This window comes from Falco peregrinus, chromosome 2 (genome assembly GCF_023634155.1).
Source record: "Falco peregrinus isolate bFalPer1 chromosome 2, bFalPer1.pri, whole genome shotgun sequence".
In the NCBI taxonomy this organism is placed as follows: Eukaryota; Metazoa; Chordata; class Aves; order Falconiformes; family Falconidae; genus Falco; species Falco peregrinus.
Window position 1 is genome coordinate 70,367,359 of NC_073722.1, and position 26,981 is coordinate 70,394,339.

Here is a 26,981-nt window from a genome sequence, read left to right on the forward strand (position 1 = left end):
CTGCCGCCCGCCCGCCCCGTCGCCCCACTACGCCCCCCGGGGAGGGGCCGAGGCGGCGGGCGCCGCTCCTCCCGCCCCGCAGAGGCGGCGGCAGTACGGAGGGGCCGCGCCGTGCAGCGTGCTCAGCGACACTCGCGTCCCGCGGGGCTGGAGATGCTCCCAGGCGCGGCGGCGGCGCGGAGCGCCCCGGTCACGGCGACCTTCGCCGACGATGTGCTGCGCGTCTTCGGGGCCAACCACAGCCTGTCGGCCGGGCAGCTCTCGGCGCTGCTGCACCAGCTGGGCGCCGCGCCGGCCCTGGGTGCGGTGCTGCCGCTGGCCCACCTGCACCACAACCAGGTACCGCGGTGGCGGCGGGAGCAGGGTGTGTCCGGGTGCTGCTGCTGCCGTTCCGCGCCGGCGGTGAGGGCTGGGCTGGAGTCGCACGTCCAGGAACGAGGGTGCCGAGCTGGGTGGGCAGCTGCCCGGTTTCTTAGATGTCGTCGTGTTTCCTCACGTTGAAGCGGGGAGGGAGCAAAGGGCTCCTGCGGCGCTGCGGCCGGGTTTCGAGCGGAGGTGCCGGTCCACCAGGAGAGCGGCAGGGGAGAAACTGCCACCCATCAGTGAGCTGCTGCCTGCCGTGGTGTGGGGCTGCCCGTGGGGTTAGCTCTACCTCTTCCTTGCTCAGCTCTTAAACTGGCAGTTTTCCTGGGTAAATAACATCTGGGCAACAGCAAGAAATGTATGAGAATCAGTTAGTGTTTCCCTCTGAGAGTTGTATAAACAAATGTTCAGGACTTGTTAAAATGCAGTTGTCATGCGATAGCATAAACTTGATTATGGGCAGTCTACTTGTATAAAGAAACTTTTTCAGAAAGTTTCATCTGAGTTTCCAAAGTCCTCTTTATGTAGTAAGGATATATCAAGCTGTAGCCCTATATATAGTACCAAATTTACTTACTTAGTCAATTTGCAGCTTACTAAGTTGCAAAGTGTACACCCATCAATCAACTAAACACTCTTCAAAGTGATGTTTAATTTACTGACTAAATAAAATTGGAATTTTACTTTTCATGAAAATATTTTACTTGGTTTAGTGTCTCCGTACAAAACATGGACCTCATTTCTACTTTAAAAGTCTATTTAATTTCATGTCTCTGTAGTGTCGTAGACTTAGTTTGTCTCCTTGAAGGGGAATCATAAGGCTGTTTGAGGCTTCCTTATGCTTAGGAATCAGGGACACGAAGTTAGTCATGAAAATGAAAGGAAAGCAGGGCTGACTGTTCGCTCTGGTTTGGTTCCACTCCCTAAGAAATGGGGGAGGCATGGCTTTTGGGACCTTGAGAATTTTTTTTTTACATTTGGAGTAGTAGCTCTCTTGCTTGCTCTGTGAAGGAGGCAAACCTTGGAAAAACTCCCGTTGTTTTAGATAGAGTGCAATTCTGATGTCTTTACTTTTGTGAGAGGTTTAATTGGGAGTTCATGCCACTGAAATCAATGTAGTATTCTGTATACGCATGGCAATATATGCCAGAGTAGCTGTTCCCAAATCTCACAAATGGAACACTGTTCCAACACAGTGTATTAAAAACATAAATACTCCCAACTACACATGCTAAATACAAGTTTGCAGTGTTGAATATGGCTATGAAAAGGTGCTTTCTTTAAAAAGGCACAGAAATTAGTAGATTCTTTAGTCCTTCAGGTTTTCTCTCTGCAAAAGCACGTAGCCCTCGTACACAGGCTTTGGCACAGGCTACAGAAGAAAAAAAGTAGTAATGCTTTTTCTTATTACTGTAGATGCATGTGCCTCATAAGTCATTTGAAGTTTAACTGAAGTTTTTTTACAGGCCTGTTCTAGTTGCATCTATTTTGAATAGTATCTAGGATACCATACTGAAATGTGTATATTTTTTTGCTGAGTTACTTGTGTTCTGTCTTAAAATTGGCCTTACAGCTGCTCCATGAGCTAGTACCATTTAAGCAAGTGCATTTTACCTCCTGGCTTTTGATCCCTCATAGATGTTTGGTTTATCAGTGATTTCAGGCAGGTGGTACCTGCAAATGCATACTCATACCAAGTACATTCCGTGTGATCATTTTCAAACACTGTGACTCTTTGTGCTTACAAGTTAATAATTTAGAGTACCTACTGGTTATGACAGAAGACATGGAGCGGCTGAATCTAACAGTGTGTTGGAAGGCATCAGAGGTGTAAGCTCTACTGCTTTGCTACAGAGGAAAGTAAATAACTCTGGAGAGTGAGTCAGGGCTTTCTCAAGTAGGCTGAATCCATTCAGGCTGCATAAATATCTGCCTGTAGGAGGAACCAAGGTTATCTTAGACTTTCAGTTCTTAACTTCAGTGCCCAGAGCTAGTGGGATGATTCCCAGGCCTTTCTTCCAATCTAGATAACAGGCCTCTGCTCTATCAGAGTCGCTCATCCAAGCCTGAAGTAATTTTTAGTGGAGAGCTGATCTGTAAGGGACAGGTGATACAGCACTTCAAAAACTGGCAGGAAGGAACAGTCTCTTAGTTTTATCCCAGTATTAGTGTTTAATGTTTCATTCATAACAGTTTTGGTAAGCCTGTTAATCTCACAAGAGAAGATCTACCAGAACCTGATCCATTTGCTCAAAGATTGAAAGTGTCTGAATATGTAAGCCAGAAGATGGATGCTTGATTTCTGTTTTCTTTTGATACCAGGTTGACTTGAAAAGATAATGGAGAAGAAAAAAATATTTGATTTATTGATGATGGTGTTTGAACGTATACTCATGTAGGCATTTATGGTGACTTATGTCCTATGATGTCTATGAAGATGCTAATTTTTTTCCTGTGAAAGACAAAAAAGTAAAATTTTTTGGGTACTGTTTTGGAATTTTTGATTGAACTGTCTCAAATTCCTTATGCCCTTTTTTTGCTTTCATCATGCACTTCTGTAATTCTCTTTATTCTATGTTTATATTTTCTTGGCTCTTCAATTTTTCCGTATCACCTTATAAGCTAAGACTTCCTGTCAGAGAAATCAGGGTAACCAAGCAAACTCAAATACTGGTCACTGCTTTTTTTTCACATTTTACTGTGGAATTCCAACATATTTTAGTGCTACTATTAGGAGAAAAATTAGCAATTTCAGTATAATAGATGATGGCATGTTTACTCACTCTGTATTTTACATTATTAGCAAGATGTAAAAACATGAAACTATGCTTGGTCTGCTGTTGTTGGATTCATTGTAGTATGATAGCCAAACACATGTGTGCTGAAGGATTATATGACATGCTCAAAAGTTTTTGTAAAAAAATACCTGGAAGGAAAATGGGCATTAGAAAGAAAGCTTGTTAACGTCATCTTTATATTGTGCTTTGACATAATCAGTAGGTGTTAAAATCATGCTCCAGTTTCCTTCTTTGACTTTTCTAAATCTGTATTTATGCCAGTCTAGATGTTATGCTGCCCGAATACTGTGTCTTTTTAATTTTTGAACAAAACTTTTGGACAAAATGAAATTAAAATCTTTATTAACATTAATGATCAGATATAATTAATTTTCACCTCAAGATGAGTCAAAACCAATAACTTAAGTGTTTCAGGTAAACTAGTACCAGGCTAGTAACTGCTTTTCTTTTCTTTTTCTGGTAGTATTTCGGTAGTTAACAACTTGTGCTTTCTCAAAGAAGCGGGAATAGTCGGACAGTGTGTGGCTTATGGTCTTGATCCAACACCATGATCTGATATTGTCTGGCCAGTGAGAAGACAAATAGCCTTAGTTGTTGTACCCTCTAAGTGTTTTATTTCTACAATATCTTCAGCAAATTTTAGCATTCATGGACAGTTTTCAGCTGCCTTGAACACATTGGGGTGCGTGTGTAATCCCTCAAGCACACAAGTGCATTCAAGCGGCTTCATCTGGTTTGACTTTTTCTCATGGAGTGCTGCCTATTGAAGGCATGGTTGTCTCCTGTCTCCTAGCATCCAGTTTTTACCTGTGCAAAGTGACAAAAAGGTGTCACCACATCAGCATTAGATTCTTTAAATTGTTACAGGTAAGTTGTGGAAGGCATAGTCATATGTCCCTTTTTTGCCTTATCCAGACTCAGGCTAAGTAAAAGAAAAAATAACAACCAACAAACCCAAACTGGTCAGATAGGTATTCACTGCATTCTGTCTTTGCTGTGGGTACTGTGTGACCCACGGCTCAGCCTGGTGTGGGCTAGGCAGTATGTAATCTGGCAACATTGAGAAACTGCCATCCAGGTTGCTGTTCGGTGTCTTAGTACTTTGCATGTTGAGTGCTACAGATAAAACAAAGGTGGAACAGAGATAAGAACATGGCAGAAGATCAGAAAAGGGACTGAAACACTTATGAAATGGTTGGCACTCTAGCATTTTTTGTTAATTTTCCAGTTAGAGGTCTTTTCTGCATTATTTCTGTCTGAGGAATTGTGACATCCTTTCCTCCAAAGGATGTGGTGAGTTGGCATCTGCTTTTCATTTATAAAGATACTGGCATAAAGAGGTTCTAGATAGTTGGGCATCACTTCACTTACCATCTTAAAAAAAATTAAATCTCGTATTAGTCAATCATTTTGGGGAGAGCCTTACCAGTGGAAAAGTAAACATCTCTTTAAATAACAGAGTTGATGGTTTAAATTTTTTTTTTTAAGTCTGATTACTTTGTAGTTGTGTAAATTCTCATGATTTAAGTCCTCCACAATTTTGATAAAACCATTTTTTAAAATGATTTTTTAACAATTCAGGGACATGATCAGTCCTATCTTTTTTTGCAGTTGTATATTAAACACTGGGTGACAGTCATGTTACAAGCAGTCCCCTCACCTAATCACTATGACAAGGCTTACTGAACAGCACGGGACAATCGTGACAGTATAGTTGGTGAGCAAGGACATCATTCTCAGTCCCCTGTTCCATGAGGCTAAATTTCCTTTTTGCTGAGATGGTCTGTCAGTCTTACAAAATAAATAGCTTACGTTTTTACAGCAGTGTGGCTGTCTTAACATATTTATCTTCCAAAGATAATGCAGAGTTTTGCAGTGTGCAAACATGAGTTGCTCCAATCCAAGGCTTCTAATAGATTGAATCTCTTAATTAATCCTTTAATTGTGCCAATGAACTCATGCAAGCTTGCTTTTTAGCTCTTGGATGTATGTAGGAGTTTACTGAGAGTATGAGGTGACTTAAAACAATGAATCATTTATAGGAATCATTATCCTCTGGGTTTGTCCCTGATCAAAATAATAATAGTAATTAAATAAAATGCTGTTTCTCTTCTTCACATAAAAGAACTCTTGTCTGATGGTATTTCTCACTTGTTTGTATGTAGCTGAAATTACAAGTCTCAACGTTTACTAATTCGTGCTGTCTCTGATTTATTTTCTCTCCATAATCTGTTTTTCTACCGAGAACATGGCTCCTACTGGCGCTTTTTTTTTTTTTTTTTTTTTTTGTAAGGGCTTTTCACTGTAGACTTCCAGAAATGGCTCTATAAGCAAGTAGTACAAGAAGCACTATATAGGAACTGTTCCTGTAGACCACAACTATCCTCTCTTTGTTTCATGCTGGACATATTAGCCATGTATTTTGCATTATTTCATAATGCAGAGTTACCAGTAGAATGATTAGGCATGTAACCAGTATAGAAAGCTCCAGAGTTTATGTGTTGGGCTGTTTAGACTCTATCTTCAGTGATGATTTCTCTGTGCACTACTTCCACTGAGATTAAATGGAGCAACATGCTTTAAAACAAAAATACATTTTCTTTTATCAAGCTATATTTATTTTATATATGATACTTCGACATGAGCATTGACATTGTAAGATGAAAGTATATGCACATTGCTCGTACACATTTGAGTCTTAAAGGTCTCATGGCCTTAACACAGTTTATACTTATGTTTAAGTTCAAGCATGTACTTGAGTGCTCTGTTGGACTGCATCGTTAAAGAGGAAGGACAGAACCATCCTGGATGTAATTTAGCTGAAGTGACTTGAATTGGCCTGCATCTTCTCTTCCTCCAAGCTAAATCAGAAATAGACATTCAAATGATGTGTGCATGCCTTTCACCTTTTGGACAGTATTAGAAAAATACAAACAGAAGCAGCTCTTCTGAAGTAAATTACTTGCTTTGGCTTATATCTAGAAGGAATTTACTTTATCAATAATAATCTTGAATTATTGGAGAAGTGCTGTGGAATCTGAAGGCTAGCAAAACTGAAAAGAGCAGTGAGTGAACGTTCGTTTTAAATTTGCTAAGACTTCCAGTGCTCTACTTTTGCAACCAAACTGAGATTTGCTACAGGGACAAGTATGCTCTAACTTGATGTTTTATATAAAAGGAAAACGTTTGACTTTTTTTTTTTTTTTTTGTCTTCAGACTTGACCTTGGTACATGTTTTTTGTACAGCAATAAACCAAATTGCTTTTTATTAAACTCAAAAAAGAACACTCCTTATTGATCATTGTAGGAAATACTGAATGTGAATAAATGAAAAGGTGGAAGAGTAGTATATAACATTTTCATGTAAAGATAACCAATTTTTCTGTAATGTATATTTTAAGATTTTTCATGGTGTTTGCCTTTTATCTTTGTGGTTGAAAATAACAAACAGAGCAACTGGCCCTGCCTTTGGCCTGGTTTAGCACTAAGTACGTTTATCCTTGATCCATTAGATACTGTTACGTCCTGAGGACAAGTGAAGATCCCAAGTAAGAGTTTATTTCATTGGGTTACAGAATGGTTCTACAAAACAACATTTGCTGTTAACAATGATTGCTATAAAATTAATCTAAAATGTTGAGTGCTGCTAACATTTAGATCATTTTTAAACAGCTAATCTGGGGAGATAGGTAAGAAGCATTGTTGTAAAGTAGAAGTGGTCACTTAAACAAGTGGTCACTGAGTAACCAATCACTTTCTGCCATACTCTCACTGAGATTTTAACTGTATCTAGTCTGCTCTTAAACTTAATTATTTGGTAATTACATGAGATTTTAATTACTTTGAAGCTATTTTTCCAAATATATTGTAAGGTTTAACTGTCCTGGTTCATAGGAAATAAGGTTTGAAAAGGTCTTTTGAGATCATGTTACATTTATTAGTGATTTCTTACTTAAAATACTTCGATCACTTCTGCCTCACATTAAGCAATCTTACAAACACTGCATACACTTCCTTGAAAATGCATTACAGTATTTTCATGTTGTAATTCTTGGATTTCTCAGTGCATGACTTATTTTTTGATTTGAAGTATTAAGTTGACAGAATCCCTTTTTGTTCCAGTGTTTGACTAGTGAGGAAATTTTTTCTTTGCATGGAATACCAAACAACAGCCACGTGTCAAATTCGAGCTTCTCTACAGTATGTCCTGCTGTTTTGCAACAGCTAATTTTTCACCCGTGTGATCATCAGGAAGACTTCGTGGATACATCTAAACCACGTTCTTTACAAGGTTAGTTAATATTTATTGCGTTAATACTGTGACTGCAGTGGAATTTTCTTAGGTGAGTAGTAAGCATTTTTCTATACACAACAGGAACATCTTTTTTAGGAGGATATAGTTGTAAAGTGGGAACATAAAATTGAAATGCAGTTTCAGCTCAGTGGACTAGCTAAATAAATATCCTATCTCTTGACAGTGATTATTAAAAATGTTTTAGAGAAAGATGAAAGAACCAAGTAGCTAGTTATGGAATAACCGGCCCATTAAAGGAAGAGACTTTCTGACCTGTTTTATTTGGATAATGATTTGTGCCTTGAAGCGTAAAGACTCTTGCTAATAGCTGGTCAGTAGGAGAAAAGATGGGGGTAGAGAAAGGAAATTTGTGCCCATGATTTGCAGTGGCAAATCAGGGTTAGTGGGATGTGCATGTATCAAGGCAACTCAAGGTAAAGTTATTAGGGGGACTGCATTTGAGTGGAATTATTTGCAGGTGGGAGTCATGACATTAGGGGAGCCAGTGACTGTTTTACTGAAGAAAACTACTCATATTCTTTCCAAACTCCAACTCCTGCTTTCATGTCACCTTTATGTGCTGCGCCCTCCACGTGTAATACCATCACTTGGCTGAGTAGCCTTAATCTTCCTTCCTCCTGTTTTTCTCCCTATTTCTGTATTTATTATGCACAGAACTATACAGTGCAGTAAAAAATGTGGGACAGGGAAGATTCAGTTGGTTAATGAAGTTGCTTGTTGCGCTGATAAAGATTAAATAGGTAGTAGCCTATTTTTTTGACTCAGTATTCCAAATAAATTTATTGTTCCAAGGGAACCAGCTGAATTAAAGTTAAAAGTTAGGATGCTCAATCAGCAGGTGCCTAATGGCAGTATTTATGAGCAGAGATAGAGCAATATTTTTCATAACTTTTGAAATTCTAGTATTAATAACATTCTGATTAATAGAAGTGTTGGTTGGTATTTATAAAGAATTATAGATCATTCCTAAAAAATAGCTGTGTCAGTGAATAATCAGAATTATATTTGATTAATCACTGAAACCATGGCATCAGTTTACCATGGTTATTCTAGATGGCTTATACCCCAGAAAGGCACATATTGTCAAGAAGTCCATAATATGTGCACTGGAGAGTAGGATTTCTCTCTTTTTATTTTTATTTTTTTGTTTTGTTTTGTTGTGGGGCAGTTTAAGTAGGTTGTACATGGAAAGCTTGACCTATAGTTAACTTCCTAAGCTGTTTTAGACCATCCCTCTTGTTTTTCTTTTATCCTGCCAGCTCAGAAACAATGTCCAGTAGCCAGATAAGCAAGGCAGCCTTCTCCCTGCCCCTCCCTTGGCTGTAGCACAAGAAATCTGCAAGACCCATGGTTAGGGTGTTTTAAACCCACAAGTATGTGAGGCTGTGACACATTGGTATCGATTTTGAAGGGAGATTCACAGTAAGGCCCAGTGCCAAATGCAGGTGTTGATTTATGCATACCTCCAGCCCGTTACAAAATGAATCTGTATTGTGGCAGCATTGAGACCAGCTGATTTCAATTACTACCCATGAAGCAAAATCCTCTATGCATGTATTCCAGCTGTGCTTATCTGAGTTTTCTGCCCAGGGACTCCCACATGCTTAACAATATTCTGTCTTCCAAAATACAAATGGACAAGACATACAGAACAAATTAGTACAATAAACTTTACAGGACAGCTACTTGCAATAAAAAAAAAAAGTGCTGCTGAAGCACAGTAGAAGTTAACAGGCAGCATGTAGCATGTTTTTTTCCTTGTGATTTGTATAACTTCATACCTAACCTAGCTGACCTTAGTGGCCTGCTCATGTTGTTCCTTTTCTTGCTTCTCTGAAAGATAATAGGGAGGTGTATAGAGCTGCATGAAACAGCTGGAAATGCCCAGCGGCATTCCTTCTGTCCAAGGTAAACAGGTTTTGTGCTGTTTGCTTGGCTTCTTTAGAGAGGTATTCGTACCCTTATTTCCTCTTCATCCCAGGACACAACTAAGGAAGAGCCTGAGCCTGCCTCAGGAAGGTCCAGAGCAATTGTCCCTACTTCTTACAAGGAACAGTGATGAGCAGTGGTGTTCTTAAGGAGGATATATTACTTGCACTCCTGCCATTTTTTGTTTCTTGTGGCTTTGGGTGTCTTGACTGTCTCTTTGTTGGGGCTAGAGTTCTAGAGACAGAAGGAATAATGGTAGTTGGCAAAAGCTGACCATGCCACCATTCTCAGGGGAAGAGAGTGTGTGTCCTAAGCAGACTGTTCTGCTCTGATACGTAAAGTCAGACTAGCCGGCTTACTAGCCAGCATGGACTCATGGAAAGCTTGGTGTGGATAGAGTCCTAGTAAATAAAACTGATTTTAAGACAGGATTGCATAGGTGGTATTGTGAAATACAATCCATAATGCAGGAAATTTGGCAACATTGGTTGCCTTGGAATTTTATCACTTACCCCCTCCTCCCATTTGTGGTATTTTTCTTGAAGTACCCGTTCCTGTAATTGTGTAATTATGGGGTAATATTTTTTTTTTCCTTTCCAATTACACTTCAGGTCTTCCTGAACTCAAAGAAAAGCTTGCCAGAAGACCCAGGAGCACCTTCCTGGAGAACGCATAAAAAAGATCTTAGATTTATTGAATATCTTTAAAAATTTAATTAGCTTAAACTACTCTCCATATTACTGAGGCTCATTGTAGGATCTGTGGAATGCCTAGGATGGATAATACTTAATGCATTCATGAATTGTCTGAGATTATTTGATTGCTTAATTTAATTCTTACTTTTTCTCCCAATTTGGGTGAGTAAATCAGAAACAAAATATCAATATGTAAAATCCCAAGTTCTTTGACCCATCCAGATCTAGGACGGAATTTTAAAAGTAAAACCACATCTATCTTCTGGTACCTCTAATCTCTGGTAAATCAGGAAGAAGAAAGGCTTTTCCAGTGGTTCAGAATATTTCCCTACTTGTGAGTCCAGGTCATTTAGTGTGTTATGAGACATCTCCCGTTGCTTTAAGCATACAAAATGGTTGTATTATTTGTAACACGTACTTCAGGTTGAGTGTCCCGGTATGTTTTGCTGTTCTGAACAACGAGTACCAGCATGAAAGTTAGACCATTTGTTAGTGAAGCATATGGTATTGGGAGAACTTCTCTCACAATTCGGCAAGAACATGTTTTTCTGTGCTTGGTTTTAAGCTCCATTCTTCTATCATTTTTGTCATCCACTAACCTACACACATAATTTGTAGGTTTATCCTCTTTGTCTTGTGTTGTAAAAAGTAATTAGTACTAGCTTTTTTTATTGTAATTTTTGAAACTTGTTCTAATTTCCTGTGTTAGGTGAAGTTGGGCAAGTACACTAGATGCTTCATATCTGATAAATGGGGGGTTTATTTTGTTAACTCAGTTTAAAATACACATTATGCACATTTGCACAGGATTGTGTAGGAGCTTTCTGTATACTCGAACTGAGAGACTTGTGCTTCTGTAGTAATCCCAAACTGTAAACGATGGTTTGTGACTCACGATGGCATTGGAAGCCCATTTGTTTATTATAGATTTGATTTCAAAAACATATTTACAAACTGAAATGTCATATATTAATGGAAATTAATCTTCTGTGTAGCTTAGTGAATCTACCCATATCTAGTTTTGTGTTCCCCCCTCCAAATGACAAATGAGTGCCCTAATTGACATTGATTTACTTTCTGCAAATGCTTTAAATGTTTCTAATGCCTTCTGGTTTTGACATAATATAAAATTAATTACATATAAAAATTGTGACACTGTGCAAACAAGGCAGAGCCATCCTAGTTGCAGGTGAGGAATCTGGCTTAGTGTGTTTGCTGGTTGTGTTGCAAGAAAGTTAGGCTGTAGATCATAATCTGATCTGTTAGTTTCTGCTATGCAGAAAGGAATTTATGGTAACTTCTCTGCATATGTATTGTAAAGCATATAATGATGTAACTTCCTGGATTATACCAATCTGTTGTTGGTATAATCAACAACATTGTGTTGTCTTTGATTGTTATTTAGACAAACCCACTGTCTATGTGGATAACTTGGTGGTTTGGTGGCATCACTTGAGGCAGTGTTGTAGACTAGTCAGTGCAACTTTTAAAGCTTTTTTCTCTGTACTCACAGGGGCTTGAGATATCATTGGGAAAAACGGTAGTCATGCACAGAGACACAACTTTGTGATACATGTGAACAGCAACAGCAACCACCTGGCTCTGCTCTCCACCCCACCCCCCACCCCCCCCCCGAACCTGTAATTCAGACTCCAGAATAATTATGGTATGGCTTTGTACAAGTCCTGGTGTCTGAACTCTGAAAATCTGAGACTATGCTTATGATGAAGGAAACTAAATTGGTGAACCCTGGTGCCTTTGCCACTTCTTAGGAAAGGTTTTCCCTATTGTATACCTAAACCACATGTCCATCTTCTTGAACCTAGGACCTCTTTTTTTATATGCTTTAATTTCTGTATTATAATTGTCTCTACTATCAGCTGTCTGCTACCTCACCTGTTTAAGAAGCAGTGATGAGCAGCATTTCCAGCCAGCTACTTTGAATTAGAGGAGGAGGAGGATTGTTAAGAACAGAAAGTTACCATCTCAGCATGATTTGAAGGAGTTATCCTTCATCAGAAAGTATTTTTGGATCTAGTACAGCTAAGACAGTAGACTTTCTGTGTTGGAGTTCCTTAGGAGTAAATGATAATTGGATCTAACCATGGTACTAGTAAGTTTTGTCTTATGTCTGTGCTATAGCTACTTTGACTGTTGGCTTCAGCTTTAATTTTTACTCTTCACTGACTGTAGAGAGTCCTGATTTATACTAGAAGCAGATAGGCTATCCCAGATATTACACTATCACAGTTTCCATTTTTAATATGGTAGTCCCAGGCAATGTTTCTAGATATTTCCTTTCTGCAAGTATGCATCTTAAGTATCTATGCATGTTAAGATTTTTATTTTTGTGAAGTGTAATTTCAACAAGGGGAACCACTCTCTTTCCCAATTCCATAGTAGAAAAATCACAAACAGCCTGAAGTGGGTGTTATACTAAAATATTTTGTATTTCTGCTTGTTTATCCACAGTTTGGGGATTTGGGTTCCTGGCTGTGACTATCATTAACTTGGCATCACTTCTGGGATTGGTTTTAACTCCCCTCTTAAAGAAGTCGTATTTTCCCAAGGTTTTAACCTACTTTGTGGGTTTGGCCATTGGCACTCTTTTTTCTAATGCAGTTTTCCAGCTCATTCCAGAGGTAAGCAAAGGCAATCATTATTTGGTTTGCATACTCGTTTCTAAAGTGTATTAATTTTAGAAGCATGCTTCAGTGGGTTCTATGTGTGGGCTGCAATCTGCAAAGAGTTGTGGGTGGGCTTCAGCATCATTAGCTACTATCTCTATAGCAGAGCCATCGGGATATTGTCTTGTAGTGCCATGGGAAGGACCAAAGGCTATTCTGCCTCTAGACAGAAAGAGAAATGTATTGAACAAAATTCTAGTTACCATTAATGGCCTACAGGTTAGACCCTCCTTGTCTTGTACTTTACTACTACATATTCCGCATATAAAGTTCTACTAAATTAAAACACTGTTAACGTTTAATCCCAAGTTAAAAAAAATAAAAAGATCAGGTATTTCATAATTTCAACTTCATGAAAACTCATGGTTGGTAGACAGGTAAGTATGTATATTAGAGTATCTGTGTGTGGGGTTGTATTTGATTGTTGTTCTGGAAATGTGCTAAGATTGCAGACTAATTTGCATTGCTTTTTTCTTCACTGTTAGGCATTTGGGTTTGACCCTAAAGTAGACAACTATGTTGAGAAAGCAGTTGCTGTGTTTGGTGGATTCTATATTCTCTTCTTTGTGGAAAGGATTCTTAAAGTGATATTGAAGATCTATAACCAGGTAATGAAACATATCACTAACTGAATGAACCTTGCCTTAAAGTACCTGTTATATTTTATGAGTGAGTTGGTAAGTTAATAAAATGTGGCTTTTTTCCATTTTATCTGAGGAATTCAGCCTTACTGCGTGTTCTTATATATCTGTTTAAAATCCATATGGATAGTGGAAGCAATCTCACTTTTTTAAGGGAGTTAAAAGCAGAGCTGGGAATAGAATCCAGATGTGTGTGGTCTGCTGCCACTGGAGTATACTATAGTTGCTCTCAACGGCCAAATTGTTGCCGTGCTAGCTAAATGCTTCAGAAAAAAGTGGAAATATGTAAGAGCTGGAGAGAATTGAGTCTGCCCCTGGAGCTCCCCTTTGGGAAGGAGAAATCGATGTGACATATTAAAGCACTGGAACAGGCTGCCTAGGGAGGTGGTGGAATCACCATCCCTGGAGATGTTTAAAAAACATGTAGATGCAGTACTTAGGGACATTGTTTAGTGATGGACTTGGCAGTCCTTGGTTAATGGTTGGACTTCATGATCTCAAAGGTCTTTTCCAACCTAAATGATTCTCTGATTCTATATACCTTCTTAGTTATCTATAAAGTATAACTGTGCTGACAGTGCCTGAATCTCACCTTCAGTAACTTAGCTGGTTCCCCATGCTCTGGTACACAGAGTACACTGCCTTAGTGACACTGCAGTTATCCCTACTGCACAGGGCTTTGCTTTCTACCCATATGTCAGTGTATTTGGCTTCTGTGTGCTCACAGGAGTGAGGCTGAATTTGTCTGAGAGAAGGGCGTCCCAAAATTTTTGGTCCTCTCTTCTCACATTTTGTGAAGAAAACTGTCCTGCCTTCCCATTCTTACCTCACTTATGGTCCCCCCATTCAAACTGTTGCTGATATTGAAGGTTATGAAGATCAACTGTTCCTGTTCCCTCGTTTGTACTAACTGCACCAGAAAAAAAATATATAAAAAAGTGTTGCCCTTTGTGTTTGGGAGCAGTTGACAAAGGCTTATAAGTTGTATTTGACAAGCAGTCATGAATATTTAGCAAATGTTGATCACTTATGGTCAGACGTTCTGCTTGGGAGGTTCTGTATAAAGGTATAAAAATGATAAATCCCCACATATATTCCGATTAACTAAAAGTAAGAGGTAAGTTAGGAACTTAGATACATGTGGAGTTCATTTAAACATATGAATGTTTACTGATGGTGTTGAAAGCAAGGCAGCATGGATATGAGCTGTGTGAATAGGAGCCCAAAGAGTGGTAGTGAATGGAGTTACATCGATTTGGCAGCTGGTCACAAGTGGTGTTTTCCAGGGCTCAGTACTGTGGCCAGTCCTGTTTAGTATCTTTATTGATCTGGATGGGGGGATTGAGTGTGCCCTCAGTAGTTTGCAGACAACACCGAATTGGGCAGGAGCGCTAATCTGCTTGAGGGTAGGAAGGCTCTGCAGAGGGATCTGGACAGGCTGGATTGATGGGCCGAAGCCAATTGTATGAGGTTCGATGAGAAAGTTCTGGGTCCTGCACTTGGCTCACAACAGCCCCATGGAACGGGGAGGCTTGGGGAAGAGTGGCTGAAAAGCTGCCTGGAGGTGCTGGTCAACAGCTGGCTGAACATGAGCCAGCAGTGTGCCCAGGTGGCCAAGAAGGCCAATAGCATCCTGGCTTGTATCTGAGATACTGTGGCCAGCAGGACTTGGGAAGTGAATGTCCCCCTGTACTCAGCACTGGTGAGGCTGCACCTTGAATCCCGTGTTCAGTTTTGGGCCCCTCACTGCAAGAGGGACACTGAGGTGCTGCAGCGTGCCCAGAGAAGGGCGATGCAGCTGGTGAAGGGTCTGGAGTACAGGTCTTACGAGGAGCAGCTGAGGGAACAGGGGTGGTTTAGCCTGGAGAAAAGGAGGCTTAGGGGAGACCTTCCCACTCTGTACAACTACCTGAAAGGAGGTTGTAGCGAGGTGTGTGTCAGTCTCTTCTCCCAGGTAGCAAGCAATAGGACAAGAGGAAATGGCCTCAAGTTGTGCCAGGGGAGGTTTAGATTGGATGTTATGAAAAATTTCTTTGGGTGGTCAAGTGTTGGAACAGGCTGCCCAGGGAATTGGTAGAATCACCGTCCCTGGAAGTGTTTAAACAACATGTAGATGTGGTGCTTAGGGAAATGGTTTAGTGGTGAACTTGGCAGTCCTGGGTAGATGGTTGGACTTGATGATCTCAAAGGTCTTTTCCAACCTAAATGATTCTATGAATGTGATGCCCCCACCCTTTCTTTTTTGGTCTCTATTTTCTTATGTTTGTTATTTTGCTGTTGTTTTAATTAGCTACCTACTTATTCATTTGTCACCTAGACTGGCCATAACGACTCTGAAAATGGAGAACAGAATTATCCTCAGGATAAGCCTAACCCACCCAAACCACTGTCATCCAGCAATGGGGGGACGTGTTACGCAAATTCTGCCATCATAGAGAGCAATGGAAATCTTGGTTTTGACAGCATCAGTGTGGTCTCAGCACAGGTATGAAAATTGTGTGTATTTATTTTATCCCTGCCAAATATATGAGCATATCTGAGAGGAGAGTTAGATACTAATTTTTGTTACATTTGTCAAGTTTTTGTAAACTTATAACTTGTTTGAGACCTATGAAAAAAATGAAGGGTTTTGGGGCAAGTTTATAAAATTTGAATGATGCATTCGATTTGTGGCCAACAAAAAGAACTAATCGAGCTCAGTATTGGGGTGGGTAGGACAGACATTTATATATTTAATCAGATAATTCAGTTAATTTTGATTTTGCTGTTGTTACTGATTTGCTTGAAGAGTGATAGTATGTTGTAGTGTTCCATGTTCTGTATCGTGTTTCTGACTATGTAAAGCTGTGTGAGAACCTGATTCCTCTGAATCAATGATTAATTAAGTAAACTGGTATAGTAATTTTCATGCAATATATTGTAAGCTCTGCTTGAGCTAGACCAGTGTATTTGGATACTGTGGGAATTATGGAGGTAGTATGTTGAAACAGAAGACATTCCTCCTGGTTTAAGTGTGATTCTCTTTCAGATTTGTTCTCTATATTTCTCTGTGTTTGTTTTCATACTACAAATATGACTTTCTTCTGTCTAAGAAGAAAATGGAAGCAGGAGGAGAAAGTGGTGTGCTGCTTTACTCTTTTTCCCTGTACAGGGAGAGGCAGTACTGCCCCTTATTTAAAAAAAAATAAGACATAGAAACAATTCTCTGTTGGCTAAGGCAGATTTTTTCATAGTAGAGATTTCTGGTTTACCACCCGTGTTCTTTAGCCAGTAAGTTGTTTGTGTGGAGCAATGAGGAACAGAAAAGGAAGCCAGAGGCAGGCCCTAGCAGCTGGGAGAGAATCTGAAAGTACAGTATTGACCCTGCAGACTCACAAGACATTCGATGCACACAGTTTAAATACCAAAATTGTACTTGTCCTTACTGTAGAAATGTCATGAAGTGTGGTGGATACTGGGCATTTTACAATCTAGGAGAAACATGCTTAATGTTTAAAAATGCTTGGACAACAAGAAGAAATTAGTATATTTAAACTGTATTTTGAGATTTATAAAACAAATCAAAGAACCCTCCATTCTCTGCGGAGACAGTCATCTCAGTATGGGTGGTGTTTTTCTGCCCTTTTTATCAGAAGTTTTATCTGGACCTATTCCATTATTACATTTTGGCTAGCCATCTGCTTGCATATAATGTAAACATAACAAAATCATACCATATATTATAACAATAAATTGTAACTGTATAGCGTTTATTTCCAGCAATTAGTTTAGATGCAGTGCTTGTGATCATGAAGTATTGTAGGTCACCCCAAGATCCTTTGAGGAATGCTCATACATCTCCTCTTACATGCAATCTTAACTTCAAGAACTTAAAATTTCACAGAAGTTGTTCTCTACTTACTGTTCTTACGAAAATTCATGCTTTCCATTCTTTCTTGCTCTCCATTTCTCCAAATCCAGGAAAAGAATATATTGTATTAAAACCTCCGGAAAGTAACCAGGTAAAATTAACTCTGGAGCCAAGGCCGGCTGCAAGGAAATCTCAGTGGCAGATAGTCTGCTGCTGATATTGGAGGTAGCAGACAAAACCCCATCATTACTCTTTTTCTCCAGCAGGCAGGTTCAAAGGGGCTGGCTGGGTAGCCTTTCAGGGTCATTAGCAGGCAGGGAGGGGCCAATGTGGCTGAGGGGTTTTGGGGCAGCTGGGGTAGTACCACGAGGGGTAGCTATGGGTTCAACTTTACAGGCGTTTGGTATTTATGAAGGAACAATTTGGCATAAGCCAACACTTAACTAATAGAATTCTGATGTGTCATTGTAATCTGAAAGTTAAGAGAGGGCAAACAGCGTAGCCAGATATCATCACGTAGGCTTTAAGGAGGGAGTTTGAAGTCCAGTTGTGCCAAAGTGAGGTAGCTGTTTTCAGCCATGGGGATTTGGCCATATTCGTTTTTTTAATACCAGAACACACTGACTGCCAAAGTAAATCTAAATGTTTAATTAGTCACATACTTTTGGATTTCACTTGCAGCAGTAATTGCAGCCTTGGAAAACTTTTGTGCTTACCCAAAATTTGTATCTACTATGCATTAAAATTATATGGCTTTAGAACAGTAACTTTGACCAAAAGTTGTTTCAGAAACTGTCGCAGCACTCTCAAAACTATCAAGCTGCAACAAGGTCTTTTATCATCTCATACCAAGATAGTCTTTATGCCAGTCCCTCTACTGCCTTCTCCTAGTCTCTCCTCATCCAGGACTCGCGTTCTCTCTCTCATACCTTACGTTTTTACCATTCATCACAACCTTTTTACAAATAAACTTTTCATACAGTCCTCTATAATTCCTCTACAAGAGACAAATTGCTGAAATGCCTTTATCCTCGGGTGCACAACGTTAGAGCTGTATAACAAAAGTTTACAGTGGCCTTTATTTATGCCCTGGAGGCAGTGTCAGGATTCTTTCTTGGTCCTGTGGGCACTTCCAGAGGATACAAAATGACATGTCTGGTTCATGTCTGTAGGAGTCAGATGCATTAAAAATAACTAGTAATCTGGTGAGACACAGTAGGATAAAATAAGTGAGTCTGTGTATAATTTCTTAAATTTGGGAACCAAAGAGTGGCCATTACTTTTAAAGAAAAAATGGTGTTCAGAAGAGCAAAAATACCAAGGATGTCTTTGGTTTACCATAAACTGCAGAGGTACAAATAATACAGAACTGTACTAATAACTAATAAAAGTCAGACCTGATAGTCCAGCTGGGTATTACAGAGCTCCTTAGCTGGCATCTCTTCTGTGACATCTGCTGAACTACCATCTCGAAGTCAGAACAGTCTAGCAGAGGCAGACATGTTTTTGCTTTGGAATCCTATGTATTTGTAGGGTAAATTTGACAGTAGCCTGCCTTATCTTAAACATTAAGAATATGCATTAGTTGTTAACCTACTTCTATCAGGCACACAATCTAGTATAAAGTTCAGCATATAAACTCAGACAAGCAATGTCATTGTACTTTACATAATTTACAGAAGTCAAGACATTATCTGAAATAGATTACAGGCAAGAATTATGATACTTCAAAGCAACATGGTAAATGGCAGATAGCTATATATATTACAGACCCTCTCAGACTGATTCCTGGATTTTAAACTACAGTTATTTCTGCATTTTGAAAGGTTGGATCAAGAAAGTGATTTTTTTAGAAGTAAATCAATATTCTCCTAAATTAATTGCAATTACTTAAGATACAACCAAACACAGATAAAACAGCCTAAACCTCATCACATTTCCAGAATCGGTTCCATTCTTGATAAGTTTGGCAGGTAATTCTTAATATCATCTTCTTACTCAATATTCATTTTCTTCATACACACATAGAAAGTTCAGCACATATATTTGTAAATTATTTATTTCAACCAAAAAACTCTTCAGATCAGATTTTTATGGGTTTTTTTTATGTATATGCAGTGCTTTGGACTGTCATTGGAGTTCTCAGCAGTGCAACTGGTACCAGAAAATGGGTCCTTCACTTAAGTTCTGCGGCTAAGCCATTTATGCCCCTACAGCCCTTAGAAAACTGTAGGCACACACATGGTTCCCACATAAAACCAAATGTGCTTTAATGGGAACAAACATAGACAAGTATGTATATAAGTGACGTTTTTGCACACTTGTATTATTTGCTCACTGTTTTCATTATCTTTTAGGAATTTTCATCCTAATAAACTCTTTTCATAAACCCATTTAATTTATGGAGGGGCTTGGCATTTGATGTGAGAATTTTTGGTAGTAGAAAGTTTTTACAGAACAAAAACCACCACTACTTTTCTTTATCATGTGTGATAAAGTTGCTAATATACCTTGTCAAAATACATTCCCCTGAGATTATTATTGTTGCTTTATCAGAAAATATTTGCTGCTGTTGTTGGGATTTTTGTGTTTGTGTGTGGTTTCCAAAAGAACAATGTACCTTTTTAGTAGAAAAATGAATGAATTACTCAAAATGAAATTCTGTGCATTTCCTCAAACTCCCTTTCCTCAGTGAAGCTAGAAACGTGCCCCAGAAAGAAGATGTGTTTTTGGCAGAAATCAGGATGATCGACAAAACAATGCCTCCATCAGTTCTTAGGCAGCTTGGAACATGGCCACCAGGGAACAGAAAAAAACATGGGGAAACAGAACTTCAGCTCAGGGAGCTAGATGAATAGGTGGAAGAGCTTTGCTAATTTGTTTGGATTTTCTCATACTCATGTTTCTATTTACTTCCAGTTACCTAATATATGTATTTTTATGTAGCTGGCTTTGTAATATTTCTTTCTTAAAGTGATTTTGAATTTGCCTTTGTGGATTAAGAGAGGTTTATTATTCATAAGTGATCCTATCTCAGGTAGAATTAGTAGAGGTAGAAATTAATCATCCCAAAAATATGATTGGCATTGATTGTGTGTTAGATGAAATATTGAGAGGGAACCCTCCAAAACTGAAGGTAAGCATATAGTACAAGTCTAAAACCTATGTGGGAGTTTCCCTGATGACTGAAACAATTTTTAAGTACAGTTGCACAAATACTATTTCAGGACTTCCTATGCACTGAATAGGAGGCATAAGTATGCTTTATGGCAATTGTGGCACTACTCAATCAAGGCTTTATTAGCTACAAGTTTGAAGTAGTGCAACAGGCATCTGACTCAGAAATCGCTGACCTGAACTTTTATCCTGTCCTGTCCCAAGATAACTCCTTCATACAAGTAGTCAGTAAGTGGTATGTCAGATAAGAGTCTGGTGAGCAAATAATGAGACAGACCTTACTGCTCTGGCATTAAAGATTTTGTAAGAATTTATTAACCATTATATTTCCAGGAAGTTCAAAATACAGTTGCCTGGTAGTGTTTGCATTTGATATGGCATTACCACGTCAAATATCTTAGAATAATCTGTGACCTTTTCATAAGGAGGAAGACATGTTTCTCTAAACCCTTCTTCTACAAGAGAAGAAGAGGTGTATAAATACGTCTATGGGCACACAGATGTATGTATTACTGCTTATGTATTCCAGTAAGTAAGCACTAGTTAATGCCTTACATGCAAATCCTTTTTTTTTTTTTTTTTTTTTAGGGGGGAAATACTATAAAGCTTGCAAGTATTATATAACTGCAGTATATGCGTGTACAGAAATTATCAGAATGGATCATCAGGAATTTTTTTAGGGGAAGTTAGTTTGTGTTCCTAGTGAAAATGTAAATTACTTTATCTGCTTCAAGTTTTTCATTATTTCATGGCACCACATGTATAGATCACTTCTACTTCTAGAAGGCATGGAGATCCTTGATGTGTATGTGCATTGCTATTTTCTATTAGCCTGTTTTCATGCTCTGAGCCTTTGACTCACACAGTCAAAATTACCCACTAGTGTTTTTATTAAACGTGAACATTGTAGAAGCTACTTTGAATAGCTGGACTTGACTGTCACTGCCCACAACTAGAAATAAAGTTTATGGAGTATCTGGCTGTGTGTCTATTCACATGTACCTTGCTGCTACTGTGGCATCTAAGTGTGTCTCTGAGAGCGTGATGTACTGGCAGTATGTAACTGGTCTGCATGTGTTTTAGGTAGGAAATACAGATGCTGTCAGTCACTGTGATCAGATCCTTCTGTCTGTGTGTGCTTAATGGAGATGGCTGAGGAGGCTGTGAGGAGCCTTGGCACTCTCTTAATCTGACAGAAACTCCAGAGAGACATTCAGACCACTATGGCCTGAACTGCTTTCTGTCTCAGCTGAAGGGCATTCAGGTAAAGCTTTGTAGTCAGAAGGGTGATTGGACCTTGTGTGTTAACATTTTGAAATAGGAAACAATTGCTTCTGCTACATATGCCTCTTCTTGGACCAAGCATTTTGGTGTCCACAGACAGTAGTGTGCTTTGTTTGATAATTGGCATTCGTTTAAAGACAGAAAGGTGATGCGTTGGCTTCTTTATTCAGTGTTTTATGTAATTGCTTTATTGTGGATTTTTTTTTCCAGGCAGAAGCCACTGAAGGCAGCTTATGCAGGTGTCTTAAGGGGCGTCCACTGTCAAAGATTGGGACCATTGCTTGGATGGTAACACTGAGTGATGCTGTACATAATTTCATAGATGGTTTGGCTATTGGTGCTTCTTTCACTTTGTCTCTGTTTCAAGGGCTTAGTACCTCCATAGCCATCTTGTGCGAAGAGTTTCCTCATGAACTGGGTAAGGGACTTCATTCAACACGTTCTATACTGTGGGAATCACTGTTGTTGGAGGTTGTGCTGGTCAAAAGTTGGCACAGATTTAAAGAAAGTTTAGACAAATGAATGGAAAAAGTACTCATAAAAAACTTCCCAAGCACCAAAATACACATCTAGCACAGGAAGTTCCCAAGTGCAGGTGGGTGGAAGTTGGGAATGTATATTAGAGAGATATTAATTGCCTTGTTTATATATGCTGTATACACTGTTATATTATCTTTTTTTTTTTTTTTAATCATTATAGGTAGTTCTAAGTTCTTGTGCTCTTAGCTCAGTTGTGCATCATCTGCTTGCTTTAGAGTACGTCAGTTACCTTAGTATTGAAGGGAAATCCCATTGTTTAATTGAATGGAAAAAAACAGCAAGGGGTTATAATCTGTATACGAATCATGTCTTTTCTTCAGACTTCCTTTGAAAACAGAAAATAATCACAATATCATTTTCTGAAGATGGTTTTCTTTTTTTTCTTTTGTTTTAGGGGATTTTGTCATCTTGCTTAACGCAGGAATGAGTGCTCGGCAGGCCCTGTTTTTCAACTTTCTGTCTGCATGTTCCTGTTACATTGGAATGGCTTTTGGTATCTTAGTAGGCAACAACTTTGCTCCTAACATCATCTTTGCTGTAGCTGGTGGAATGTTCCTGTACATCTCTCTGGCAGATATGGTGAGATAGAATTTAATATTCAGTGATTTATTCTTCTGCAAGAAAAAAAAGTCTGCACTAAGTCTTTCCAGTAGAATTTTGTATTTTGTCTTCCTCATGCTAGTGTCATCTACTTATGTTAAATCATCAATTATACCTCTAATGGAGGTCCACAAATGGTTATGCTTATTTATGAAACATGAAAGCTCATAAATAGAGCTGATCAGATCATTGCTTAAAAGGAGTTTTAGAGAGAGACAAGCTTTTTTTGAATTTGAGTTAGTTTCATCAAAGATTAAGAAGTTTTTAAATACTTTGTTTCAGCATCTTAAAGTGGCAGAGTATTTTCACCTTATTTTAAAAAGGTTCATTTTTCTATTTAAACCATATTTTGAAAGAAAAGCAAAAAAAAAAAGTCAACAAAAGGAAACATTTAGTTTTGAGTTGAATGAAAGGTGTGTAACTACAGTGATTAGATGAAAAATCTGACTTGAATTCTATTCTATGTTTAAATTAAACAGTGCTAGTCCCATTTTCTTGGTTCAGACTAAAACATTTGCTGAACTCTATTCAAAACGGTTTGTCTATCATTTATTTTTTTAAGCGTGCTAGAAGTTATAAGCAAAGAAATTGTGCTAAGATCCAGATCAGATTTAGATGCTGGGAAATAAAATCTGGATTCACAGGCAGTCAACAATATTCCATAATTTACTCTTATGATGATGCTTTATCTTAAGAAAGATCCTTTAATAATTTTGAGTTTTACTATGTTTAATTCAGTGTTGTGAGAACAGATTTATCTGCAAAGGTGTTTATGCCTACCACATGAGAATCCATTTGAGTGTAGAACTGGAAGACTGAGGCCTGAATTTGAAAAGATTTGAGACCCCAGTTTAGTTCTATATGCATTTAAGAAATGTTATGTAGTTATAGTGACTATTTCATTAAATACTATTACAGCTTAGGTAATAATATTATATTTAGTAAGTAATAATGTTGATGTTAAATGAATAATAGAAATAGTTTATTTTGCAAGTTTGCAGTACCTTAATTGCTAATGCTTTTCATTTAGTTTCACTTATATAATGAATATTACTGTACTGAACTATGACGTGTAAAACTCGTGACATAAATTTAGAGTAGCTCAAATTAAATTTGTTATTGAATCCATCAAAGTAGGTAACATTCTTTTCTTTGTATCTGTTGTTCTGTTCTCTCTGTTCCTCTCTCTGTATTTCCCCCTCTGCCCCCGCCCCCCAATCCCAGTCTCTCTTTTTATAGGTTTCTGGATTGTATCAATTACCTATCTGAATTTTTCTTCCCCCTGAAAAGTCTGAAATAGGGTATTCAAGTGCTCTGTACAGAGATCTGGCTTTCTGCTTTCTGTTACGATTTTCACACACTTCTGGTTTGCTTGTCCAGAAGCAGGTAGGATTAAATAGAATGTCATTCCTTCCTTCTTTCCTTTTTGCTGTGCTTTTTTCCTTCAGTATTGGCATAGTCCAACCTCTACCAGTAAGATCACTCTGTGGTGAGGCTGCGGGCATGTGACAATGTGTACAGTGATGCGCGTGCACAAATGAGCCTTGCTGTATGGCATGAAGCTGATCTGGTTTGTTGTCTTTGCCTCTTATGCAAGAGGATTACAGAGCTCTGGAATGATTTCTGGGAAGTTTGGCCAGTTCCCACTAACCTTAGTCTGTTCTTCAAGAGTTACATTACCTTCAGTGGGTGTTTTTGCCTTATCAGATCAAAGATAGATACAGCTTCTGAGTCACCCAGCCTGAAGGTTTCTAAACTAACACTGAAATATACAGTTTTCATTGCATTTTGGGTATACTACTCTCAGCACAACAGGAGAAGAGTTTAAAGCTTATTTGAGCACATTTGTCAAAATCCACTGCGGTTGACTTTATCTGCAGCAAACATACCCTGAATCACCCCATACAGGGGACTTTATCACTAGTGCTCATCTGCCATCACCTCCATTGGCTCTCAAAGTTATCTTTGTTGTGGCAGTTAAGAGCAGATCAGTTATCCATAGATGTTATGTAGCCATTAAGATGTATGTTATGTAATGAGGAATCCCTTCACTGCAATCTAATGCAATGCTGTGTTTCACAACATTCTTCTTTCTTCCTTGCTTTACCACTACCTCATCAGCCCACCAGACCTTCTATTTGTAACAGGTTTCTTATTTCTGATGAGTTGTCTCTATTTTCAGCTTCACTTTATTTGCTTATAGATAAAGCAGAAGAATCCTAATCTTCCACTTCCCTTTGTTTATACTAGTGAAGGAAGAAACACAATGTGTAGCAATGGCAATTGCTCCTAGATATAGTTGGACCCTAGGAGACTGCTGGAATCAAAAAAAGGAAGTTTGCGTGAGAGAAAACCAAGTGAAATCACAGTAGAGCAGAACAAAACACCATTTCATGTTACCATCCTCAGTGAAGTGGTTTTTCAGAGTAATTAGGATGACTTATTCCTGTGACTGCCTTCACCCTTTGTTAGTTGTAATACTCAGTCCGAAGTAGCAATATAATTCAGTTCTTAATGCCTCGAGTTATGCATACTACCACAAGATGGCAATATTTACCTAAAAATATCCCTTTTTTCAGTTCCCAGAGATGAATGATATGCTGCGAGAGAAAGTGACAGGAAGAAAGATGGATCTCACATTCTTCCTTATTCAGAATGCTGGTTTACTAACAGGGTTTACGGCTATACTGATGATTACCTTGTATGCAGGAAATATTCAGCTGTGAAAATGGAATTGGTATTGAAGGCATCAAGTAAATTACAAATGGAAGACACTTGAAATCCATAAAGGAACATTCATTTAATCTACTTGGTTTTGAAATGAAGTCCCATCCTGTCCCCCTTGCTCCAATTACAGGAAATTCTTTAGAACTTGCAGTCAATCCAAATAGTAGGAGCTGTCAACTTCTGTACTATGCCAAAGAACTGATTCTGATTTTTTAATTTCTACTTACAAGTATCAGACATATCTGAACTGACATAGAGAAAGGATATTACTTGGCCAGTAGAATTATGCAGTACGTACAACTACATGCAACTCAGGACCAAATGAAAGCTGAGGTCTTTCAATGAAGATGCTCATTTAAAAGAAAATAATGGAGTCTCATATCCTTTTTTTACTGTGATAAAGGCAAGAAGTTTCAAAACAAGTTAGTTTTCATGACTTTTTTTTTGTAGGATTTGTTTGTATAACATCCTTTTCCCTTCCCCCCCCCCCCCAAAAAAAAAAAAATCAAACTATTTCAGAGTAGGTACTAATGAAGCTAAGATTTTTAATAACTAATTAACACTGGAAGGAAAGATACCAGTTACTGCTTTTGATCTTTTCTAAGTGCACTAGGGAATTGTTGATTTATGTTGAGAGCCACTTTTTTTAATTAGAGGGATCCTGTGTTAAATTTATGACAATTTATCAACTCCATAATATTTCAGAAACATTGAGTATTTTAAACATGTTCAAACATTTTGTATTTTATGAAAAGAATAATGTTTTACATTTAAGTTCCACAAATATACCTTTAAAAATCAGTATTTTGGTTTAGAATTTTTAAAGTTTTTTTGTCAGTTTAGCAAAATGGAATTTAGAAAAAACTTGCTAAAATCAGCATTCCAGTAAGCTTTTTTGTAATTTGAATAATTTCCTTGTGTGCAGTTGGGTAAAATTAAGTGATACTGAAATACATGAACTCTTACCACAATCTGTTGCATGTGAACTTTCTAAAATCATGCTTATATGTATGAGTTCTTCTGAAATAAACAATTCAGCTACTCTGGTCTTGTAAGATGTGTGCAAGGAAATTAATAAAAAAAAAATTCCATTTCAGTCACCACTAAACTTTGAAGGAAGTGTTGTTATTCTCCTGTAAGTTAATTTTTTTCCACTTATTTTTAGGCAAGTTTTACAAGTTCAAAGATGGTAGTGTTTCTTGACGTATTTCCTGGCAGTTGGAAGGGACAAGTCTTTTATTTTTAATTCATTATTAAAATATGTTTTCTATCAGGTAAGGGATTTATTTTAATACTTTATTTAAGTCTCATCTGTAATTACATTAGAAAAAATAACTAGGTGTCTGGTTGATTAAAAACTTTAAGGCAAACTGCA

The 26,981-nt window shown here is 38.2% G+C and overlaps 1 protein-coding gene across 1 annotated transcript; it reads left to right on the forward strand.

Moving 5' to 3' along the window:
* SLC39A8 (solute carrier family 39 member 8) lies at nucleotides 1–26,981 on the forward strand. The gene is made up of 8 exons (XM_055796313.1): nucleotides 1–339; nucleotides 7,284–7,452; nucleotides 12,573–12,742; nucleotides 13,273–13,395; nucleotides 15,746–15,913; nucleotides 21,950–22,157; nucleotides 22,674–22,858; nucleotides 25,459–26,981. The coding sequence occupies exons 1-8, from the start codon at nucleotides 154–156 to the stop codon at nucleotides 25,603–25,605; spliced, it is 1,356 nt and encodes a 451-aa protein (XP_055652288.1). The 5' UTR covers nucleotides 1–153; the 3' UTR covers nucleotides 25,606–26,981.

Coding starts and splice junctions, on each gene's coding strand:
- SLC39A8 (XM_055796313.1), top strand. CDS start 154: ATGCTCCCAGGCGCGGCGGCGGCGCGGAGCGCCCCGGTCACGGCGACC. Junction 15,914..21,949: donor TCAGTGTGGTCTCAGCACAG/GTATGAAAATTG, acceptor TTTTTTTTCCAG/GCAGAAGCCACTGAAGGCAG. Junction 22,158..22,673: donor AGAGTTTCCTCATGAACTGG/GTAAGGGACTTC, acceptor CTTTTGTTTTAG/GGGATTTTGTCATCTTGCTT.